Source organism: Pan paniscus, chromosome 1, assembly GCF_029289425.2.
Source record: "Pan paniscus chromosome 1, NHGRI_mPanPan1-v2.0_pri, whole genome shotgun sequence".
Lineage (NCBI taxonomy): Eukaryota > Metazoa > Chordata > Mammalia > Primates > Hominidae > Pan > Pan paniscus.
In genome coordinates, this window is record NC_073249.2 from 161653201 (window position 1) to 161672680 (window position 19480).

General features: G+C 42.6%; 1 protein-coding gene across 5 annotated transcripts in view; it reads right to left on the minus strand.

Moving 5' to 3' along the window:
• The window catches only part of AK4 (adenylate kinase 4), an 84628-nt gene that overhangs the window by 23132 nt on the left and 42016 nt on the right, over positions 1 to 19480 (minus strand). For 4 of the 5 annotated variants that reach the window (XM_034966757.3, XM_034966772.3, XM_003806936.5 and 1 more), the window contains one exon: positions 18515 to 18634. The exons of the other annotated variant lie outside the window; for it this stretch is intronic. In XM_034966757.3, coding sequence (XP_034822648.1) covers positions 18515 to 18634 — 120 coding nt within the window. The remainder of the gene's footprint in view (positions 1 to 18514; positions 18635 to 19480) is intronic. 5 annotated transcript variants of the gene reach the window in all.

A 19480-nucleotide genomic window follows, 5' to 3' on the forward strand; every position in this document is an offset into this window, starting at 1 on the left:
CTACAGGTTGTTTTTAAGACCCCCCCGCAAAATATTTACTAAGTGCAGTGAGATATCATTAAATTCCTGACTGGTATTGTGTTCCCAGCAGTGCTGGCCACTGGGCCTTGGCACCTGCTCCTCCCAGCCATGCCAAGAACCCAAGGAAGGGCAGCTGAAGCAGGAGGTGCTGCGGCAACAAGCTGAGGCAGTGGTGGGGAATAGAAAGTAGGACACTTCTGTTTTTCTAATTTGGAGCGCATTCACTCTGCAGGAAGGGTGCAGAGCCAGAGTCCACCACCACGTTCCCAGGCAGCAAAGCAAGCCCTCCGCCTGATGGAAATGAAAGGGCAGTTCGGAAGGGCAACTTCCAACACCCGCCTGGGTTTGGCAGCTTGTGAAAAGGCTGTGCGACATCAGCCCCCTTCCTACCTCCATTAAGATCTGGAGCTAACATAGTTGCTTCGGACCGCCCATCTCTTCCCAGTTGTTGAATAAGTAAGAACCAAGTTACAGATGCAAGCCATTGTTCATGACAATCAATCACTGATGATTAGCTTAAAGTTGAAAGCAGGTGGTTGGTTATTCTTCCACAGCCTTCCCTAGCCCAGAAGTTCAAATCACTCACATCACCAACTGGAAGCCTTAGTAGCAAATTAATTACCACCAAAACCTGCTTCATAAAGGCCTTTTCTCTCTCCTATCTTATACTTTCCTTATCTGTTTACACAATGTTTATTTGTACATGTATCAAAGACCTCCATATTCCATGTCATCCAGTTATTATTAAAAGATGGTGAAAAGAAGCAGCAGCTGTCCTACTATGAAAAAGTAAAAAAACAACAAATGCCAGCAAGGTTGCAGAGAAACAGGAACACTTACACACTGCTAGTGGGAATGTAAATTAGTGCAGCCACTGTGGAAAGCACTGTGGAGATTTCCCAAAGAACTTACGACTACCAGCAAAACTATTATTGGGTATATACCCAAAGGAAAATAAATTGTTCTACCAAAAAGACACATGTACTTGTATGTTCATCACAGTACTATTCACCATAGCAAAAACATGGAATCAACCAAGATACCCATCAATGATGGACTGGATAAAGAACTGTGGTATATATTCCATATACCATGGAATACTATGCAGCCATAATAAGAATGAGATCATGTCCCTTGTAGCAACATGGATGCAGCTGGAGGCCATTAGCCTAAGAGAACTAACTCAAGACCAGAAAACCAAATACCATGTGTTCTCACTTATAAAGGGTAGCTAATCATTGAATACACATGGGCACAAAGATGGGCACAACAGACAACAGGGACTGCTTGAACCAGGACCAGGGTGGAGGTTGGAAAGCCACCTATCAGGTGCTATGCTACCTTGGTGACGGGATCATCTGTACACAAAATTTACCTGTGTAACGAACCTGCACATGTATCCCCTAAACCTAAAATGAAAGTAGAAGGAAAAAAAAAACAGCAGCTGTGCTCCAGATGTTGGCAACTGAAGTTTATGCTTCCTCCCACCACTCTGTGAGCCCCACACTCCCCACAGTGCTGAGAGCTCTAGAACCCACTTCCTGCTCATGGCAGCTTCCCGGGACACTAGTTACAGATCCCAGGGTTTAAGAGATTTGAAATAAGTGGGTCCTGCCCTCAGGAAGCTTATAGGTTAATAGAAAAAGACCCCAAAGCTGAGATGGGAGGACTTCTTGTGCCCAAGGGACGGAGGATGCAGTGAGCTGTGATCGTGCCACTGCACTCCAGCGTGGGTGACAGGGCAAGATAGAGGCAGGAAGGGAGGTAGGGAGGAAGGGAGGAGAAAGGAAAAGAAAGAAAAAGACTTTAAAAACCTAGATATGCTACAATCACTACTTGGTGATCCACTGATAAGCAGAAGATAAGTACTCCAGAAAATTTGGTTTTAAACCACAAGTGTGCATCTTCAAAGAGGCTTAGGGAAATAAAAGATGAACTCCTTTCAGGTAGGAATTCTTGGGGAAATTCCCAAATGGCTTCACTGAGATCCTCTGGGATCATCGTGAGGATTTTTCCTGAATAAAGACACAGATAAAACTGTTACCTTATAACCCTTGTTCTTAAGTAAGTTATACTAAAATCACTGAGCCCTTTTCCCATAAGGGAAAATGCATATTCCATTGAGGAAGGAGCTGTCATCTACAAACCCCTTGCTTAAAGGCTCTTCTGTTTAAGAATTCTGCGTGGTTTGTTTCTTTTGTTTTGTTTGAGACAGGGTCTCACTGTCACCCAGGATGGAGGGCAGTGATGCAATCATAGCTCACTGCAATCTCTAACTCCTGGGCTTAAGGGTTCCTCTTGCCTCAGCCACCCCCCACCCAAATAGCTGGACTACAAGCAAACATCACCACACCTGGACATTGGTTTTGTGTGTGTGTGTGTGTGTGTACGCGCGCACGTGCACACACGCACATGCAGACGGGGTCTGGCTTTGTTAACCAGGCTGGACTCAAGCGATTCTCCTCTTTGGCCTCTCAAAGTGCTGGGATTATAGGCACAAGCCACCGCGTCCGGCCTGCTTGCTTGTTCTTTGAATATAAGTCCCTATACACAAATTAGGGGAAAACCGGTCCCACTGTATCTCAATTAAGACTAAAGAAATTTGTAAATGATTTCACCATAGGCCCATATTTTTATCCCCAGAAAAGTAACAGAATTCAAGTATACCTTCTAAAGGCTCAGCTACAGATTGCAGGCATGACCTGTCTACAACTGGACGTACAAGTCTTTACTACATGCCAAGCACTGTTATAGGTACTGGCAATATAGCCATGAACAAAATGGATATAACCTGTGCTTTCTGGGGCCTGCACTGGGGGTGGAGGGATAGGGGAGGAATGGAAAATCAAATATGCTTATAAATACATAATGTCACATTATAATAATTTAAGAAGAGTGACGTAGGTAGACAGAATGGTACAAGACAGACCTTCTGAGGAAGGGTTATCTGTGTAGGGATCTGTATCCAGCGATCCACACGGATATCTGGAGACAGGGCACTGCCGGTAGAGGGAACAGTAAGTGCAAGGGCCCACAGCACAGGTGCATGGCAAATACAGGTTGAAAAATAATCAAACAGTTACGGAATATAAACAAAGTTTCATTCTCTCCTGCCCTCAAAATAAAAGATATGAGTGTGCCTGAAAGTAGAAGGAAACACAGAAGCAAGAAAAATTTAAAGTATAAAGACAAAAAATAGTCAATAGAATATCCAATATAACTAGTATTATTGAAATAGAAATCTGGGCCGGGCGCAGTGGCTCACGCCTGTAATCCCAACACTTTGGGAGGCCGAGGCGGGTGGATCACGAGGTCAGGAGATCGAGACCATCCTGGCTAACACGGTGAAACCCCGTCTCTACTAAAAATACAAAAAATTAGCCGGGCGTGGTAGCGGGCGCCTGTAGTCCCAGCTACTCGGGAGGCTGAGGCAGGAGAATGGCGTGAACCCGGGAGGCGGAGCTTGCAGTGAGCCGAGATCGCGCCACTGCACTCCAGCCTGGGCGACAGAGCGAGACTCCGTCTCAAAAAAAAAAAAAAAAAAAAGAAATAGAAATCTGAACAAATAACAAAAAGGATATAACACAGGAAAACTTCCCTGAAAGGAAAGAACTGAATTGCAGATCAGGAGGATACACTCTATATAGGACATAAATAAATAAAAACAACATCAAGTTATTCTACTGACTTCAAGTATGAAGAAATAACTCTTTAGAAAGTCTATACGGGGTGAAAAAAAATCACCTTGAAACAGGTGGAAAAGGGCTGTGCATAGTGGCTCACGCCTGTAAATCCAAGTACTTTGGAGAGCTGAGGCAGGAAGATTGCTTGAGCCTAAGAGTTCGAGACCAGCCTGGGCAACACAGCAAGACCCTGTCTAAACAAAAAATAAAAAACTAGCTGGGCATGGCAGCATATACCTGTAGTCCTAGCTACTTGGGAGGCTGAGGCGGGAGGATCCAGGAGTTTGAGAGTGCAGCAAGCTATTAACACGACTGCACCATCGCACTTTTGCCTGGGTGCCAGAGCAAGACCTGTCTCTATTTAACAAATAAAAATAAAATAGAATGGGGAACCAGGCCAGAAGAAAATGTAACAATGGTTGCAATGTTTTGAAAGACACAAGAACAACTCAAAAATATCAGTTAGCTAATTGTAGAAAAATTAGACATTCTCAAACCTATTATGAGCTCTTCTGCAGGGAGGGGAGAGGAGGGAGGGACGAAAAAAATATCCAGCAAAATCCAGTCAACCCAGTGTTGAATGAAAAAGCTGTGTTAAACAGCAGTGCACCTTTACTCAGATACAGTTCACGTACCATACAATTAATTCATTTAAAGTGTACATTTCAATGATTTCTAGTATATTCACAGAGATATAACCAAGAGATTAATCAAAATAAAATGAGTAGAGGTGGGTAAAAGAACCAGTGCACAGAATTCACCTAAATTTTTTTAATGTAAGAAACTGAGGAATTACATTTGCAGAAGAAAACTGTAATAAATTTTTAATGACAAAAGCCAACAAAAACTGGGAGAGACGAAGGCTAAGAGGAGGTTAAAGGAAGTCTAAGTTCCCTCAGGGTTCACTGTGAAGACAATGCCTCCTGTCTAAATTTGAAATGTGAATTTAAAACAAAAGAAAACAAATATGTCAGTCTCCTAGTGGCTTTTATAATGTTGAAGAGCTCTCATAGGAATTAATATCCTTGGTGATGAACAAAGATTTATCTGAAGCTCAGTAATAACTCCTTCAGGTTCACTTTAGTTTTGTTACTGTTAAATTTGAGTAAAATTAAGGCTAGGTATGGTGGCTCACGCCTGGAATTCCAGCACTTTGGGAGGCCAAAGCAGGTGGGTCACTTGAGGTCAGTAGTTTGAGACCAGCCTGCCCAATATGGTGAAACCCTGTCTCTATCAAAAATGTAAAAAATTAGCCAGTCACGGTGGTGCGTGCCTGTAATCCCACTACTTGGGAGGCTGAGGCAGGAGAATCGCTTGAACCCAGGAGGTGGAGGTTGCAGTTAGCAGAGATTGTGCCACTGCACTCCAGCCTGGGTGACACAGCTAGACTCCATGTTAAAAAAAAAAAAAAATTTCAGTAAGATTAAATATTTTTTTAAAGCATATAAAGTCTGATGCCTTCTTACACATTTCTATCTACATACGTGCACAGGGAGGTATCTAGAATGATGCTTTTCAGCTGTTCACCCTGGTTGTTTCTGGCTGGTGGAATTTCAGGTGATTTGTTGCTTTCCGTTGCATTTTTCCATATGGCTTAGATGTTTTATAGTGATCATGTATTACAGAAAAAGATAAAATTAAATTCTCTGCAGTTTTCCACATCTCATTCTCCCTTTAGCCCTAATCAACCTGTCCATCTCTCCAAAATCTGGGTTCTCTTATTGGTGACAGGACAATCAAGAGTTTTACATTGTTTTGTTTTACATTACTACACAAGGTTTAACGGAGGAGGGGTGATTTTTTTTTTTTTCTTTGAGACAGAGTTTCGCTCTCATTGCCCAGGCTGGAGTGCAATGGCACGGTCTCAGCTCACTGCAACCTCCGCCTCCCAGGTTCAAGCAATTCTCCTGCCTCAGCCCTCCCAAGTAGCTGGGATTACAGGCGCACACCACCACGCCTGGCTAATTTTTGTATTTTTAGTAGAGATGGGGTTTCACCATATTGGTCAGGCTGGTCTTGAACTCCTGACCTCAAGTGATCCACCCACCTCGTCCTCCAAAAGTGCTGGGATTACAGATGTGAGCCATCGCGCTGGGCCAAGAGGGGTGACTTCATGCTTTGCCCAAATGTGCTTTATGAGGGGTGAATATGTTGATCCTTATTCATTAGAATGACAGTATTTTTTGTGAAGTTTCTCAGTAAGTTATTGAAATGTTAAGTCCTAACATCTATGTAAGTATCAAGGTATTTCTATTGGAGCTTAAAATCAATTATAATAAATAATAATATCAAATGTCTAACATTTGATGACCTATTTTCCAGAACTCCACTAAGAGTTTTACATTTGTTAGTCAATCCTCACAAACCTATGCCATGAACGTGCTAATTTTATGGATGAAGAAAAAGAATCCAAGAAAGAAAACTCTGCTTGCTCAAGACTATACAACTCGGCACAGTGGCTCATGACTGTAATCTCAGCACTCTGAGGGGCTGAGACAGGAGGATTGCTTGAGGATAGGAGTTCAAGACTAGCCTGGGCAACATAGCAAAATCCCATTTCTACAAGAAGTTTTAAAATTGGCCAGGCGTGGTGGCCTGCATCTGTAGTCTCAGCTACTCAGGGAGCTGAGATGGGAGGATCAATCACCTGAACCCAGTTTGAGGCTGCAGTGAGCTATGATGGTGCCACTACACTCCAGTCTGGGTGACAGAGCACAACCCCATCTTAAAAAAAAAAAAAAAAAAAAAAGACTACGCAGCAGCTTGTAAGTTACAGACTGATATTCAGGTCTGATTCATAAACCCATGCTTTTTCTACCATGTTAATGTCTTCTTAGCATCATGGTTTGTGCATTGTAAGTGCACAATAATTATTATTAAATTAGCAATTAGCAAAGTATGCCCTCAAATGCCTTGAATGATGCTTTGTAATGAATTTTCTTAATTCATCCAATTCCCAGGAATTGGATGAATTACCTGTTTCATAAATTAGGGAAGCAGGTTCTCCTAACACCTAAACTTAGGAGTTGAAGTATTTCATCCTGTACCTTACTTTATCAACTTCTAATTAAGCAGCAATGGCAAATGGGCTAGGTGCATCTGAACATGTAAGTCAAGACACACCCAAATACAGAGAAACCACAGTTTAATGTCAAATGTAAATCTAAATTTAAAAGGTTAATAATCCAGTTAATTTTTATTTTATTTTATTTTATTTTTGAGACAGAGTCTCACTCAGTTGCCCAGACTGGAGTGCAGTGACGCGATCTCAGCTCACTGCAAGCTCTGCCTCCTGGGTTTGTGCTATTCTCCTGCCTCAGTCTCCTGAGTAGCTGGAACTACAGGCACCTGCAACCACGCCCGGCTAATTTTTCGTATTTTTAGTAGAGATGGGGTTTCACCATGTTAGCCAGGACGGTCTCAATCTCCTGACCTTGTGATCCGCCCATCTCAGCCTCCTAAATTGCTAGGATTACAAGCGTGAGCCACCACGCCCAGCCAATCCAGTTAATTTTTAAATGTTGGAAGTAGAGTTAAAAAATATGTTGTTCACACTTTTAAACTCAAAGTTTTAAATTTTACTTTTAACTCCCCCTCACTCATTTTTAATATTAACTTTGATGCTTACTCAACTCCCTGTTTCTAAATTTCATGAAAGGTTAACTTTTGCCCCTGTCCACTTGTCCAGCCTCATCTGCTCATATTTTTAGCTCCAGGGTTACCCAACTACTTGTGGTTTCCAGAATACACCATGTTGTTTCATACCTCTAGAGCTTTTCCATGTGATCTTCCCTCCCTCTAAAATGTGCTTCATTCCCACCTTCCAATTATGGTTCTGGGTGTCAGCTTCTCCAGGAAGCCTTCCTAATACCTGCCTCCCTCACCTTCAAAAGAGGGTCAGTTACTTCCCTCTCTGCGCCAGCCGTCACCTTTCACTCTCTCTTCACTGGTGCTCCCAAGACCCTACCTATTCTGCAACCATTTGTGCGGCACTCCTGGACTATGAGGTCAGGAATCATGCTACTCCCTCTTGGGAATGACGGATGCCTAGCTTATCAAGACACAAAAAATGTATACTCAATTTGTTTATTGATCCATGAACCAAGCTTTGCTAGGGTCTAGTCAAATATGTGTATACATATGTTTTCCATATTGTCCCCTTAATGTTCCTTAATGTTAAAATCTAGTCAATCTCTGAGACACACATAAGATAAGCCACCATTGTCTACTATACTGTGGTACAACTGTTCCTCACCCCAAAGCAGCAGTCAGATCAATCAGAAGAAAAACACTGGAAATGGACATGGAGGACACGAACGCAGGACAGAATCTATAACAAATGAGAAAGAGAAGAGAGCCAAGGCTTTATCATGTTTTTCAGTCAGCTACTCTGAGCTCATATTGACAGCAAGGTTGCAGAACGTAGGAAAAGTCACTAAGAGAAAAAGTGAGTTATCAGGGCTTTGATTTAAGTTAAAGAAATTAAAGATAACCCTCACTGCCTAGGGTAGCAAAAAAGCTGAAAACTGGCTGGGCGTGGTGGCTCACACCTGTAATCCCAGCACTTTGGGAGGCCGAGGTGGGCAGATCACAAGGTCAAGAGATGGAGACTATCCTGGCCAACATGGCGAAACCCCGTCTCTACTAAACATACAAAAATTAGCTGGGCGTGGTGGCACTGCCTGTAGTCCCAGCTACTTGGGAGGCTGAGGCAGGAGAATCGCTTGAACCCAAGAGGTGGAGGTTGCAGTGAGCCAAGATCGCGCCATTGCACTCAGCCTGGGACAGAGCGAGACTCCGTCTCAAAAAAAAACAAAAAACAAAACAAAAAAAAACCCAGCTGAAAACACCACTGGATTCTGAGTATCAGGAGAGCCAGGCCCCACCTAGTCTCTTTGTTGCTCTACTGTGGTGTCTGGCACACAGCTGCTGATCAATAAATACTTATAGAAAATTATGAATGCTTAGCACCAGAAGAAATGCATGCGATCACCTGGGAGCATTAACAAAGGAGTTGCAATAGCTTCAGTGGAATCAGCAGCTAGATACAAAGTCTGATCAGGCTGTGTACTTTGGATAAAGTGTGTAAGAAGATGGCAGTGTGCTAAAATTTCAGGTCACATGTCACCCAAATGTCTCTTCATAACTTAACCCCACTGAATAGTGGTATTTCCTGTGTAATTCAACCAGTATTACTCTGTTTAGAAAACTGTTACCTTGACCGGGCACGGTGGCTCACACCTGTAATCACAGCACTTTGGGAGGCTGAGGTGGGCAGATCACCTGAGGTCAGGAGTTTGAGACCAGCCTGGCCAACATAGTGAAACCCCGTCTCTACTAAAAATACAAAAAATTAGCCAGGCATAGTGGCAGGCACCTATAATCCCAGCTACTCAGGAGTCTGAAGCAGGAGAATCACTTGAGCCTGTGACGCAGAGGTTGCAGTGAGCCAAGATCGCACCATTGCACTCCAGCCTGGGCAGCAAAAACAAAATTCCGTCAAAACAAAACAAAACAAAACAAAAACCTGTTACCTACTCTTATGTGAAGTAGATACACTCTTTCTTCTTATTGCCCATCTTCTTCTAGCAAAGTCATTTGGTCTCTCTTAGTGCACTATTGAACTTGAAATTAATTATATGTCTACAAATTATTTTATTTGAGAATATCCAAATACTTATCGTGTTAGAAAGTACGAGTATCCCTAATAGGAAAATCTGAAATCTGAAATGCTCCAAAATCCAAAATTTTGAGTGCCAACATGATCCTCAAAGAAAATGCCTATTGGAGCATCTCAGATTTTGCATTTTTTTGGATTAGAGATACCCAACCAGTAAGTATAAGGCAGACATTCTAAAATCCAAAAAATCTGAAATCCAAAATACTTCTGGTCCCAAGCATTCTGGATAAGAGATACTCAAGCTATATAATCAAACATAGGTCTTGGGTTTTACAATTCTTTCTTCTAACATGATACAAATTGTCAAACCTGCTTTACAACACAAACTTAAAGACACAGCATTCAGGGGAACACTGTTACAGTTATCTGGCTACAAATTTTTTTTTTCTTTTTTGAGATGGAGTCGCCTGGGCTACTGCACTGTCACCTGGGCTAAAGTACAGTAGCACAATCTCGGCTCACTGCAACCTCCGCCTCCTGGGTTCAAGTGATTCTCCTGCCTTAGCCTCCCGAGTAGCTGGGACTACAGGCACCCACCACCACGCACAGCTAATTTTTTGTATTTTTAATAAAGATGGGGTTTCACCATGTTGGCCAGGCTGGTCTCGAACTCCTGACCTCGTGACTCGCCCACCTCGGCCTCCCAAAGTGCTGGGATTACAGGCGTGAGCCACCGCACCCAGCCCAAAAATAATTTTTTTATGCAAACCAAACTCAACAAATAACTGCTGATCCTTCATGCAAACACACAGTAAAAAAATGCCTTGATCAAACTCTACCTTCAAAGTCCAGGGGGGAAAATGCCAACAAAGAAAATAACATTCATCTAAGGGTCATTTTTTTTTTTTTTTTTTTTTTTTTTTGAGGCAGAGTCTCGCTCTGTCGCCCAGGCTGGAGTGCAGTGGCACGATCTCGGCTCACTGCAGCTTTGACCTCCCCAGGCTCAGGCTCAGGCTCAGGTGATCCTCCCACCTCAGCCTCTGACTAGCTGTGAGTATAGATAGGCATGCACCACCATGCCCAGGTAATTTTTCTATATTTTTGTAGAGAGGGCTTTCATCGTGTTGCCCAGGCTGGTCTCAAACTCCTGGGCTCAAGTGATCCTCCTGCCTCTGTCTCCCAAACTGCTGGGATTACAAGCATAAGCCACCACACCCAATTGTCTCCTCAAATCAGAATTTTGGATGATGAAAAAAAAAAAACTGTCAGGCATATTTACATTATCTTGGGGCAGGGATAGAGTTTCCAAAAATGTAGCACTAAGACTAATCTAAATACACACCCATCTTTTTTCATGCAATCATTTTGACCAAAAATGCCACTCCTTACTTGCAAAAATCATTCCACTTACCTCTTGGAACACCTCACCTGTACCATGTGTGGCTGAATATATGTCTCTGAACCCTCCTATGTCAGGAGCTCCCTGACAAGCTTAGTCTACCTCTAATCCTTCTTTTCCACACATTCTTCTTCACTGTCACCAGCCTAGTGCAAAGTTAGTCATACTTGCACTTTATTCACTTTAGAAATATTCAGGACCTATTAGATATAATAATGCTTACTGAATGAACAGAGCTACAATGAGAGGGGCAAATCATGGTTATGTCAAGAACAATCCCAGTGAGGAACCCAACATTTTAATTGTGCAATCCACATTTGGCAGGCATAGATGGCCACAGCACCCTAGTAGAGCTCCACAAATTTTACAACTGTTCTTCATTCTTTAGAAATCACCACAATTGCTTTAAACTTTCCATTCAAGATACCAGAATATACATCACTGCCTTAGTAACAACCTGAGATAGAAGGGTTATGTGGCTATGATTTTTCAGGGCTAAATATTTAAAGATAAATGACTAAGATAAACTACTGCCCTCCTACACATAAACACATACACACAGGAAAAAAAGCTGTTTTTTTAATTATGAAAGCAGAATTCTTCAGTAACCTTCTAAACAAATCTATTATACACTTTATTCTTGAAAGATACCCTAGACTCACAAGGGCAACAGAAGAAAAAAAATTACCCTTGGCATTTCCTAAAAGATGTGATTCAGAAGATACTGTTGGCTTTTTTCTATAGACATATGTTGCCCAGTGGGATGTGACACTCCTCAGAGGTCTGAATCAGAAGGAAAAATGTGGAGAGGATAAGGTCAGAGTTGTTACGTACCAGCCTCGTATGGTAAAACACATTCGCAAAATCAAGGCAAAATACTCTGGCTCCAGCATCTATAGTTTGGTTTCTGAACATACACCTACACCAAGGGCTCTAAGTGAGTGCATAGCCAGGAACATCTCAAGTCTGAAATCATTTAGCTCTCAGGGAAAATAGACACAAACACTGCACACATTCAACAACTCTGACTTATGCTAAAAACAGAATTACCTTCAGAAAGCACTTGTTAGTGTTCAACACTGCACAGAATGAAACAAACAAACCAGGTTCTAAATACAACCATGGACCAAATGATGACTCTCGTGCTAAAGGTTATCATTATTACCAATGAAAAGGATTAAATTACATTTCATTTACAATTCCAAAATTTAAGGTTGTTTTCTACAAAACCAAACTTTGAAATACCAATTTAAAATATTTTGATAGTTACCCCTAAAATCATATGGCAGATAATTCTACTACATCTTGGTACATAAAGATAAATTAGAACCGATTTGGGGAACTTCTAGATTACTATTTCAAGGCACAGGTAAGCAGGCAAGTTTAGAAATGAAAAAAACAGTTACTAATACATCTCTCTCTATGGCTATACCTCACTGCTGGCCTGATGTGGTTTGGCTGTGTCCCCACCCAAGTCTTATCTTTGAACTGTAGCTCCCACAATTCCCACATGTCATGGGATGAACCTGGTAGGAGGTAACTGAATTATGGGGGCAGGCCTTTTCCGTGCTGTTCTCATGATACTGAGTAAGTTTCATGAGATCTGATAGTTCTAAAAATGGGAGTTCCCTGCCAAGCTGTCTCTCTTTGCCTGCTGCCATCCAGGTATGATGTGATTTGCTCCTCCTTGCCTTCTGCCACGATTGTGAGGCCTCCCAAGCCACGTGGAACTGTAAGTCCATTAAACCCTTTTTCTTGTATAAATTACCCAGTCTTGGGTATGTCTTTATCAGCAGTGTGAAAACGGTCTAATATGTGACCCTTTTTTTAAAAAGTGAAAAATTAGCCAGGTGCAGTGGCTCACGCCTGTAATCCCAGCACTTTGGGCAGCCGAGGCAGGCAGATCACTTGAGGACAGTAGTTCAAGACAAGCCTGGCAAACATGGTGCAACCCCATCTCTACTAAAAATACAAAAAATTAGCCAGGCATGGTGGTGTGCACCTGTAATCCCAGCTACTCGGGAGGCTGAGGAAGGAGAATCGCTTGAACCCAGGAGGCAGAGGTTGCAGTGAACCAAGATATGCCACTGCACTCCAGCCTGGGTGACAGAGAGAGACTCCATTTCAAAACAAAACAAAACAAAACAAAACAAAACAAAACAAGAATATTTCTTACCCAACTGGAAAGCACGGTGAAGGGAAGGTAGTGCTGAACATTTTTTTTAGCAAGAGCAAAGCTGACCAAACCACAGAGCACTCACCCTCCCTCCCCTCCCCACATCCCCACTTGGGGTTCCCTTGGCTTGGATCCACTCACTCATTTCCACCCACAATTTGCAGGATGCCTCTCTACAGCCATATGGACCAAGATGATGAGTCATCTGTCATCAGAATGCCTTTTTCGACCTTTCCACATTCAATCACCTTTAGCACGCTCAACAGGCACGTCCTCCGCAGAGCATGTGCCTGTGTAACATAAGGAGTCTAAAGCTGAACATAGGAACCAGGCATCCCTCGCACTCCACACCTTGCCAAATGGATTTATTCCAGAGCTTTAAAGAAAAATCGCAACTGAAAAAGTGACCAGATGGGTTTTCAAGGAGAAAAATACTAACCAAATCACTTGGGAGGCTGACGTACTTTACTAAAACAGGCCTATGATGTCAAAGAACTTCAGTTATTCAACCCTGAGAGGAAGTCATGGCAAAAGCAAGCACTGAAAAGATACAGAAAACATTCCATAACTGAAACTGACTTTTATTCTGCCTGGCTAAATACTTTTAGAGCTATTTTTGAAGTGAACACTTCAAATAGTCACCCCCACCCAAAAAACTTCAGGACCTGTACACTAGTCACAAAATAATGACAAACACTCATACAGCACTTATATAAGGCAAGCACTCTTTTAAGCACTTTACATATATTTGCTCACTTTGCCCCTCTTTGCTAATTTGTGTTTCATGAGCAACCAGAGGCCCAGGGTCACACAGGCTGCCAGAAAGTGGTAGAGCGGGGATTCAAGTCAGGCAGTCTGGCAGCACCCGGGTCCATGCTCTCGATTATCACACTAACTCTCTTTCCAGGGGAGTTTAACACAGATGATCCTTTTTAAACACAGATTTTTAAGTTCCCTAAAACTACACAAATTCATTTTGCAAGATGAGAAGACTCACAATTTAAAAATGTAAACTAGAGAAATTACTGTTACGTGGTGGCAAAGTCAAAGTTTATCAGTCATGATGAATACCCAGACAAAAAGCATTGGGGGGTGCTATAGTTTGAATGTTCTCTCCAAAACTCATGTTGAAATTTAATTGCCAATTTAAAGGTATTGGGAGGTGGGGCCTTTAAGAGATGATCAGGTCATGAGAGCTCTGCCCTCATGGATGAATTAATGGGTTGGTTATCTCAGGAGTGGGCTCCTGATAAAAGCGTAAGTTTAACCCCTTATTCCCTCTCTTGTGTGAGCCTTCTCATCATGTGTTGCCTTCCAACACACAGCAAGAAGGCTCTCAACAAATGTGAGAACCATCGTCTTACTCTTCCCTGCCTCCAGAACTGTGAGAAATAAATTTATTTTCTTTATAAATTACCCAACCTGAGGTATTCTGTTATAGCAGCACAAAACAGGCTAAGACAGAAAATGGATACCAAGGAGTGGGGCTGTTTCCATAACAAATACCTAAAAATGTGGTCATAGCTTTGGAACCAAGTAATGGGTAGAGGCTGAAGAATTTGGAGGAAGCGGCTAGTAACACCCTAGATTGCCATGAATGATGTATCAAGGGCAATTCTGGTGAGGACTCAAAAGAAGAGGGGAGCTGTAGGGAAGGTCTGAATCTTCTTAGAAATTACTCAGTGGGCCAGGCATGGTGTGGCTCACGCCTGTAATCCCAACACTTTGGGAGGCCGAGGTGGGCGGATCACCTGAGGTCATGAGTTCAAGACCAGCCTGGCCACCATGGTGAAACCCTGTCTCTTCTAAAAATACAAAAATTAGCTGGGCATGGTGGCACATGCCTATAGTCCCAGCTACTTGGGAGGCTGAGGCAAGAGAATTGCTTGAACCTGGGAGATGGAGGTTGCAGTGAGCTGAGATCAGGCCATGGCACTCTGGCCTGGGCGACAGAGACTTCATCTCAAAAAAAAAAAAAAAAAAAGAAATTACTCAAGTGGTCATGACTGGAATATTAGCAGCAATTGGACAGTAAAGTCCATTCTGATGAGATCTCAGACAGAAATGGAAAAGAACGTATTAGAAACTGGAGTAAAGGTTATTCTTGCTATACGGTTGCAAAGACCTTGGCAAATTTTGTCTGTGCCCTAGGGCTTTACGGACTGCAAAACTTAAGAGCAATGAACTAGGATATGTGGTGGAAGAAGTATCTTAAGCAGTAAAGCTTTCAAGCTGCTGTGTGGTTACTTTTAATTGCATAAAATGCGATGTGAGAGCAAAGAGACAATCAAATACAGTTGCCCATTGAAGATACGGGTTTCAACTCTGAGGGCACACTTTATACAAACATTTTTTTCTTTTCTTTTGAAACAGGGTCTCACTCTGTCATCTAGGCTGGAGTGCAATGGTGTGATCATGCCTCACTGCTGCCTCAACCTCTCAGGCTAAAGTGATCCTCTCACCTCAGCTCCCAAGTAGCTGGGATTATAGGCACATGCCACCACACCCGGCTAATTTTTGTAGAGATGAGGTTTTGCAATGTTGCCCAGGCTGGTCTCCTGGCCTGAAGTGATCTGCCCACCTCAGCTTCCCAAAGTGTTGGGATTACAGGTGTGAGCCACAACATGGGCCAAGGATTTTTTCAATAAATACAGTCGGGCTTCCATATCACTGGGTTCCACATTCGCAACCAAATGCATACAGTATTTGCAGGATGCAAAACCCCTGCACATGGAGGACTGACTTTTCGTACCCATGGGTTCCACAGGGCCGACCGTGGGGCTTGAGTAAGCATGGATTTTGGTATGAGGGGGTGGTCCTGGAACCAATCCCTTCCCACACCCCTTACTGTCAGCAGATACTGAGGGATAACCATATAGTTAAAAGAGAAGCAAAACAGAAGAATTTGGAAAATTCTCGGCATGGCCATGTAAAGAGTGGAAAAGCATGTTCCAGAGGGAATATTAAGTGTGTGGTCAAACAACCTATTGCTAAAGAGATTAGCATGGCTAGAAGGAAGCCAGGTGCTATCAATCAAGACAACGGACAACAGACCTAAAAGGCATTTCAGAGATCTTCCAGACTGCCCCTCCCATCACAGACCCAGAGATCTAGGAGGGTAGAATGGTTTCAGAAGATGGATAGCATTCCTTGGCCTCCTCAACCATAACTCAGGCGTGGCTCCACCTGCTCAGAAAGGGATAAGCCTTGGTGGCATCTCACAGAATGCAAGACCTACAGAGCATGGCTTCCTCCACCTAGATTTCAAAGAATGCCCCTGGTAGGCCCAGGCAGAAATCTATTGCAGAACAGAGCCACTGCAGACAGCCCCCATTAGGACAATGCCCAGTGGAACTGTAGGGTCAAGGCTGCCACAGAGTCCCCACTAGGGCAATGCCTAATGGAGCCATGGGAGTGGGCCACTGTCAACACCCCAGAACTGTAAATCCACCAGTATACAACTCCAACCCATGAGAGCTGCTGAGTGGATTGAACCCAGCAAAGCCACAGAGGGTGAGGCTTCTGAGGCCCTGGGAGCCCAACTCCCATCCCAGTGTGCCCAGGAGGCAGAATATGGAGTCCACAGAGATTATTCCCCATCTTTAAGACTTAATGTCTCCCCTGTTGGATTTTGGACTTATCGGTGACCACCTGCCCCTTTCTTCTTGCCTATTTCTTCCTTTGGAATGGGAATGTCCATCATACACCTTCCTACCATAGCATTTTGGAAGTAGATGACTTGCTTTGATTGCACAGGCTCACAGCTGAAGGGAATTTGTCTCAGGATGAATTGTACTTTATAAGTCTCACCTATGTCTGATTTAGCTTGGACTTTTGAGTTGATGCTAAGTTAAGACTTTGGGGGCTAATAGGATAGAATGAATATATTTTGTATGTGAGAAGGACATGAGTTGTTTTGGAGGGGGAGGTGGGTAGGGGCAGAATGCTAAGGTTTGAATGTCCCCTCCAAAACTCATGTTGAAATTTAATTGGCAATGTAATGTTATGGGAGATGGAGCCTTTAAGAGGTAATTAGGTCACAAAGGCTCTGCCCTCATGAATGAGTTAATGCTTTTATCACAGAAGTGGGTTCTAGATAAAACAATAGGCTCCTGATAAAAGGATAAGTTCGGCTCCCATTCCCTCTCAGAGGCATGCACTTCTTCCCCATTTGATGCCTTCTGCCATGGGATGATGCAGCAAGAAGGCCCTCATCAGATGCTGACACCATGCTCCTGGACTTTCCAGCCTCTAGAACCATGAGAAATAAATTTCTTTTCTTTATAAATTGCCCAGTCCAAAGTACTCTGTTGTAGCAGCAGAAAACAGACTAAGAAAAGGGCTAACTTCTGTGAGTTAAAAGTAGAGTCTAGAGAAATTAACATGCCTAGGTAAGTGTAGAGAGGGTGATGAAAGCTGAGAAACTCAAAAAGCCTGAAAGGCAATAAAAGAAAACCCTGGGGCTGTAGTACCTAACATCAGCCACAACTCCTATCAATTCTTTTTCCTCAATCCACTCTCTTATGAATGGTGCCTCCTTTCCATCCCACTGCTATTATTGCTTAAATTCAGGCCTTCGACATCCCTTAGTCCAGTTATTCCAATGATCTCTGGTTTGTAGTCACAACTCTCCTCCATGCCCCAGCACCTAATCTCTCCTGTGCTGCTAACAGAATAGTCTTTCTGAGAGAAATATGATCATATTATACCCCTACTTAACAACTCTTCAGTGCTCCCTAAAGCCAACAAAATCCAGTTCCACCATCTTTATGGCAAATTCAAAGGCTATGCACCCGAGGATTTCCTCTGCCAACCTCTGCTTGCAGGCTCAGAAAAAATACTAAGATAACTCATTCCCCTTTCACCCTGTTCACATTGTCCCTCTGCTGGAAAAAAAAAAACCTACCTTCCCTATCCCCACTCATCTATCTGAGGACCATCTATCTATTCACTTTCCATACAGTTGTTCCAACCCCTCCTCCTACCAATAGAATAATTTTCTTCTTTGTGTCCTCAGAATACCACATATATAATGATTCTTTTATAGTGTCAGTAACAGTGTCCTCTTATTTACCAATAATGCTGAAATAAACCTCCTTGCATCTTTAGGCAGAAATCCAGAATGGAACTGCTGGATCAGAAAGTATATATAATGCTAACTGCTCTACAAAGGTTGCTCATTTTATACTTTCAACAGTATTTGTTTCCTACATACTCAATAAAGGATTTTCTGATCTTCTATCTCTGTTAATCTGACAGGTGAAAAATAATAACTCATAATTGTATTTTGTGTGCCCTGTGGTGAATGAAAGAACCTCTGATTGAAGAGGAGTTATACTCAGGATGGCTTACAGAAACAAAAGGGCTGAAGCAATAACAGAAATTTAGTGAATATTTGCTTCAAGTCAGTGGTTCTCATGATGGTGATCTGGAGACAGAAGAAATAAGAGGCTTCACCACAATGGGTTCCTATCATGTTGCCAAACTGCAATATTAAATAAATGACAGAAAGTTTAGAAAATAAGGCATTTTCCATTCGGTAAGAAGTTAAGGGAGTGTGCAAGACCTTAACTGACTATTCCCAGAAATTCGGTTTACCCACAGTTTCAACTCACCATCAAGGAGCCAGTGCTGGCCACGCCTATTCTCCAACTCGGACATCATTAGGCGTGTGATCACATGGTCTGGAACCAAAAGACTTTTCTCTATATACTGCTTTGCCATCTCACCAACTTCTATTAAAAAGACAAGAAAAAAAGAGGTATTCAAGAAAATTTCCCAAACACAAAGCTTACCAACTCTTAGTTTTGCCTTCTCTCCATCCTTCCTGATGTGGGAAGAAATTTCTAGGAACTTGTAGACATGTTTTAAGTTTTTAAAATATTCACGTCAATAAGGTGGGACTGTTGCTTATTTAACACATTTATCTCCCAAAAAATTATAAAAGCAGCTCTTTGAGATAGCATAGCACCACCCCCCGCCCTGTCCAAAAAAAAAAAAGGAAGAAAGAAACAGTGGCCAGGTGTGTGGCTCATGCCTGTACTTCTGGTACTTTGGGAGGATGAGGTGGGAGGATCACTTAAGCCCAGGAGTTTGCACTTGCAGTGAGCTCAAGCTCATTGACTGCACTACTGAATGCCAGCCTGGGCAACAGGAGAAGACCCTGTCTCAAAAAAAAAAAAGAAAGAAAGAAACCAAGAAAGCAGGAAAGAAAAAAAGAAAGATAAATTGGGCAAGAGAAAAATAAGAGTAGAAAATAAGGTCAAGAAGCAGGATGGTACATTAAAAAGCTGATAAAGAGAAGCCCTGGATAATTCCTAGAGGTAGGCCACAAATTGGGCACTGAGCCTCTCAACAGTTTATGTTAACAAGGAACGTGATCAACCACACAATGTACAGAAGACTAAAGGAAGATGAGAAGCACAACCATTTCTTACAGAGACCAAAGGAAAAAAGTTCCAGGGATCTAAAAAGAATGCCACATAATACAAACAACAACAGCTTTACTTCTTTTCATCAACCTCAATATAAGCAGATGGCACCTTGCTGACACAGTTGTAAAAGCAGCTGAGTGTTATTAG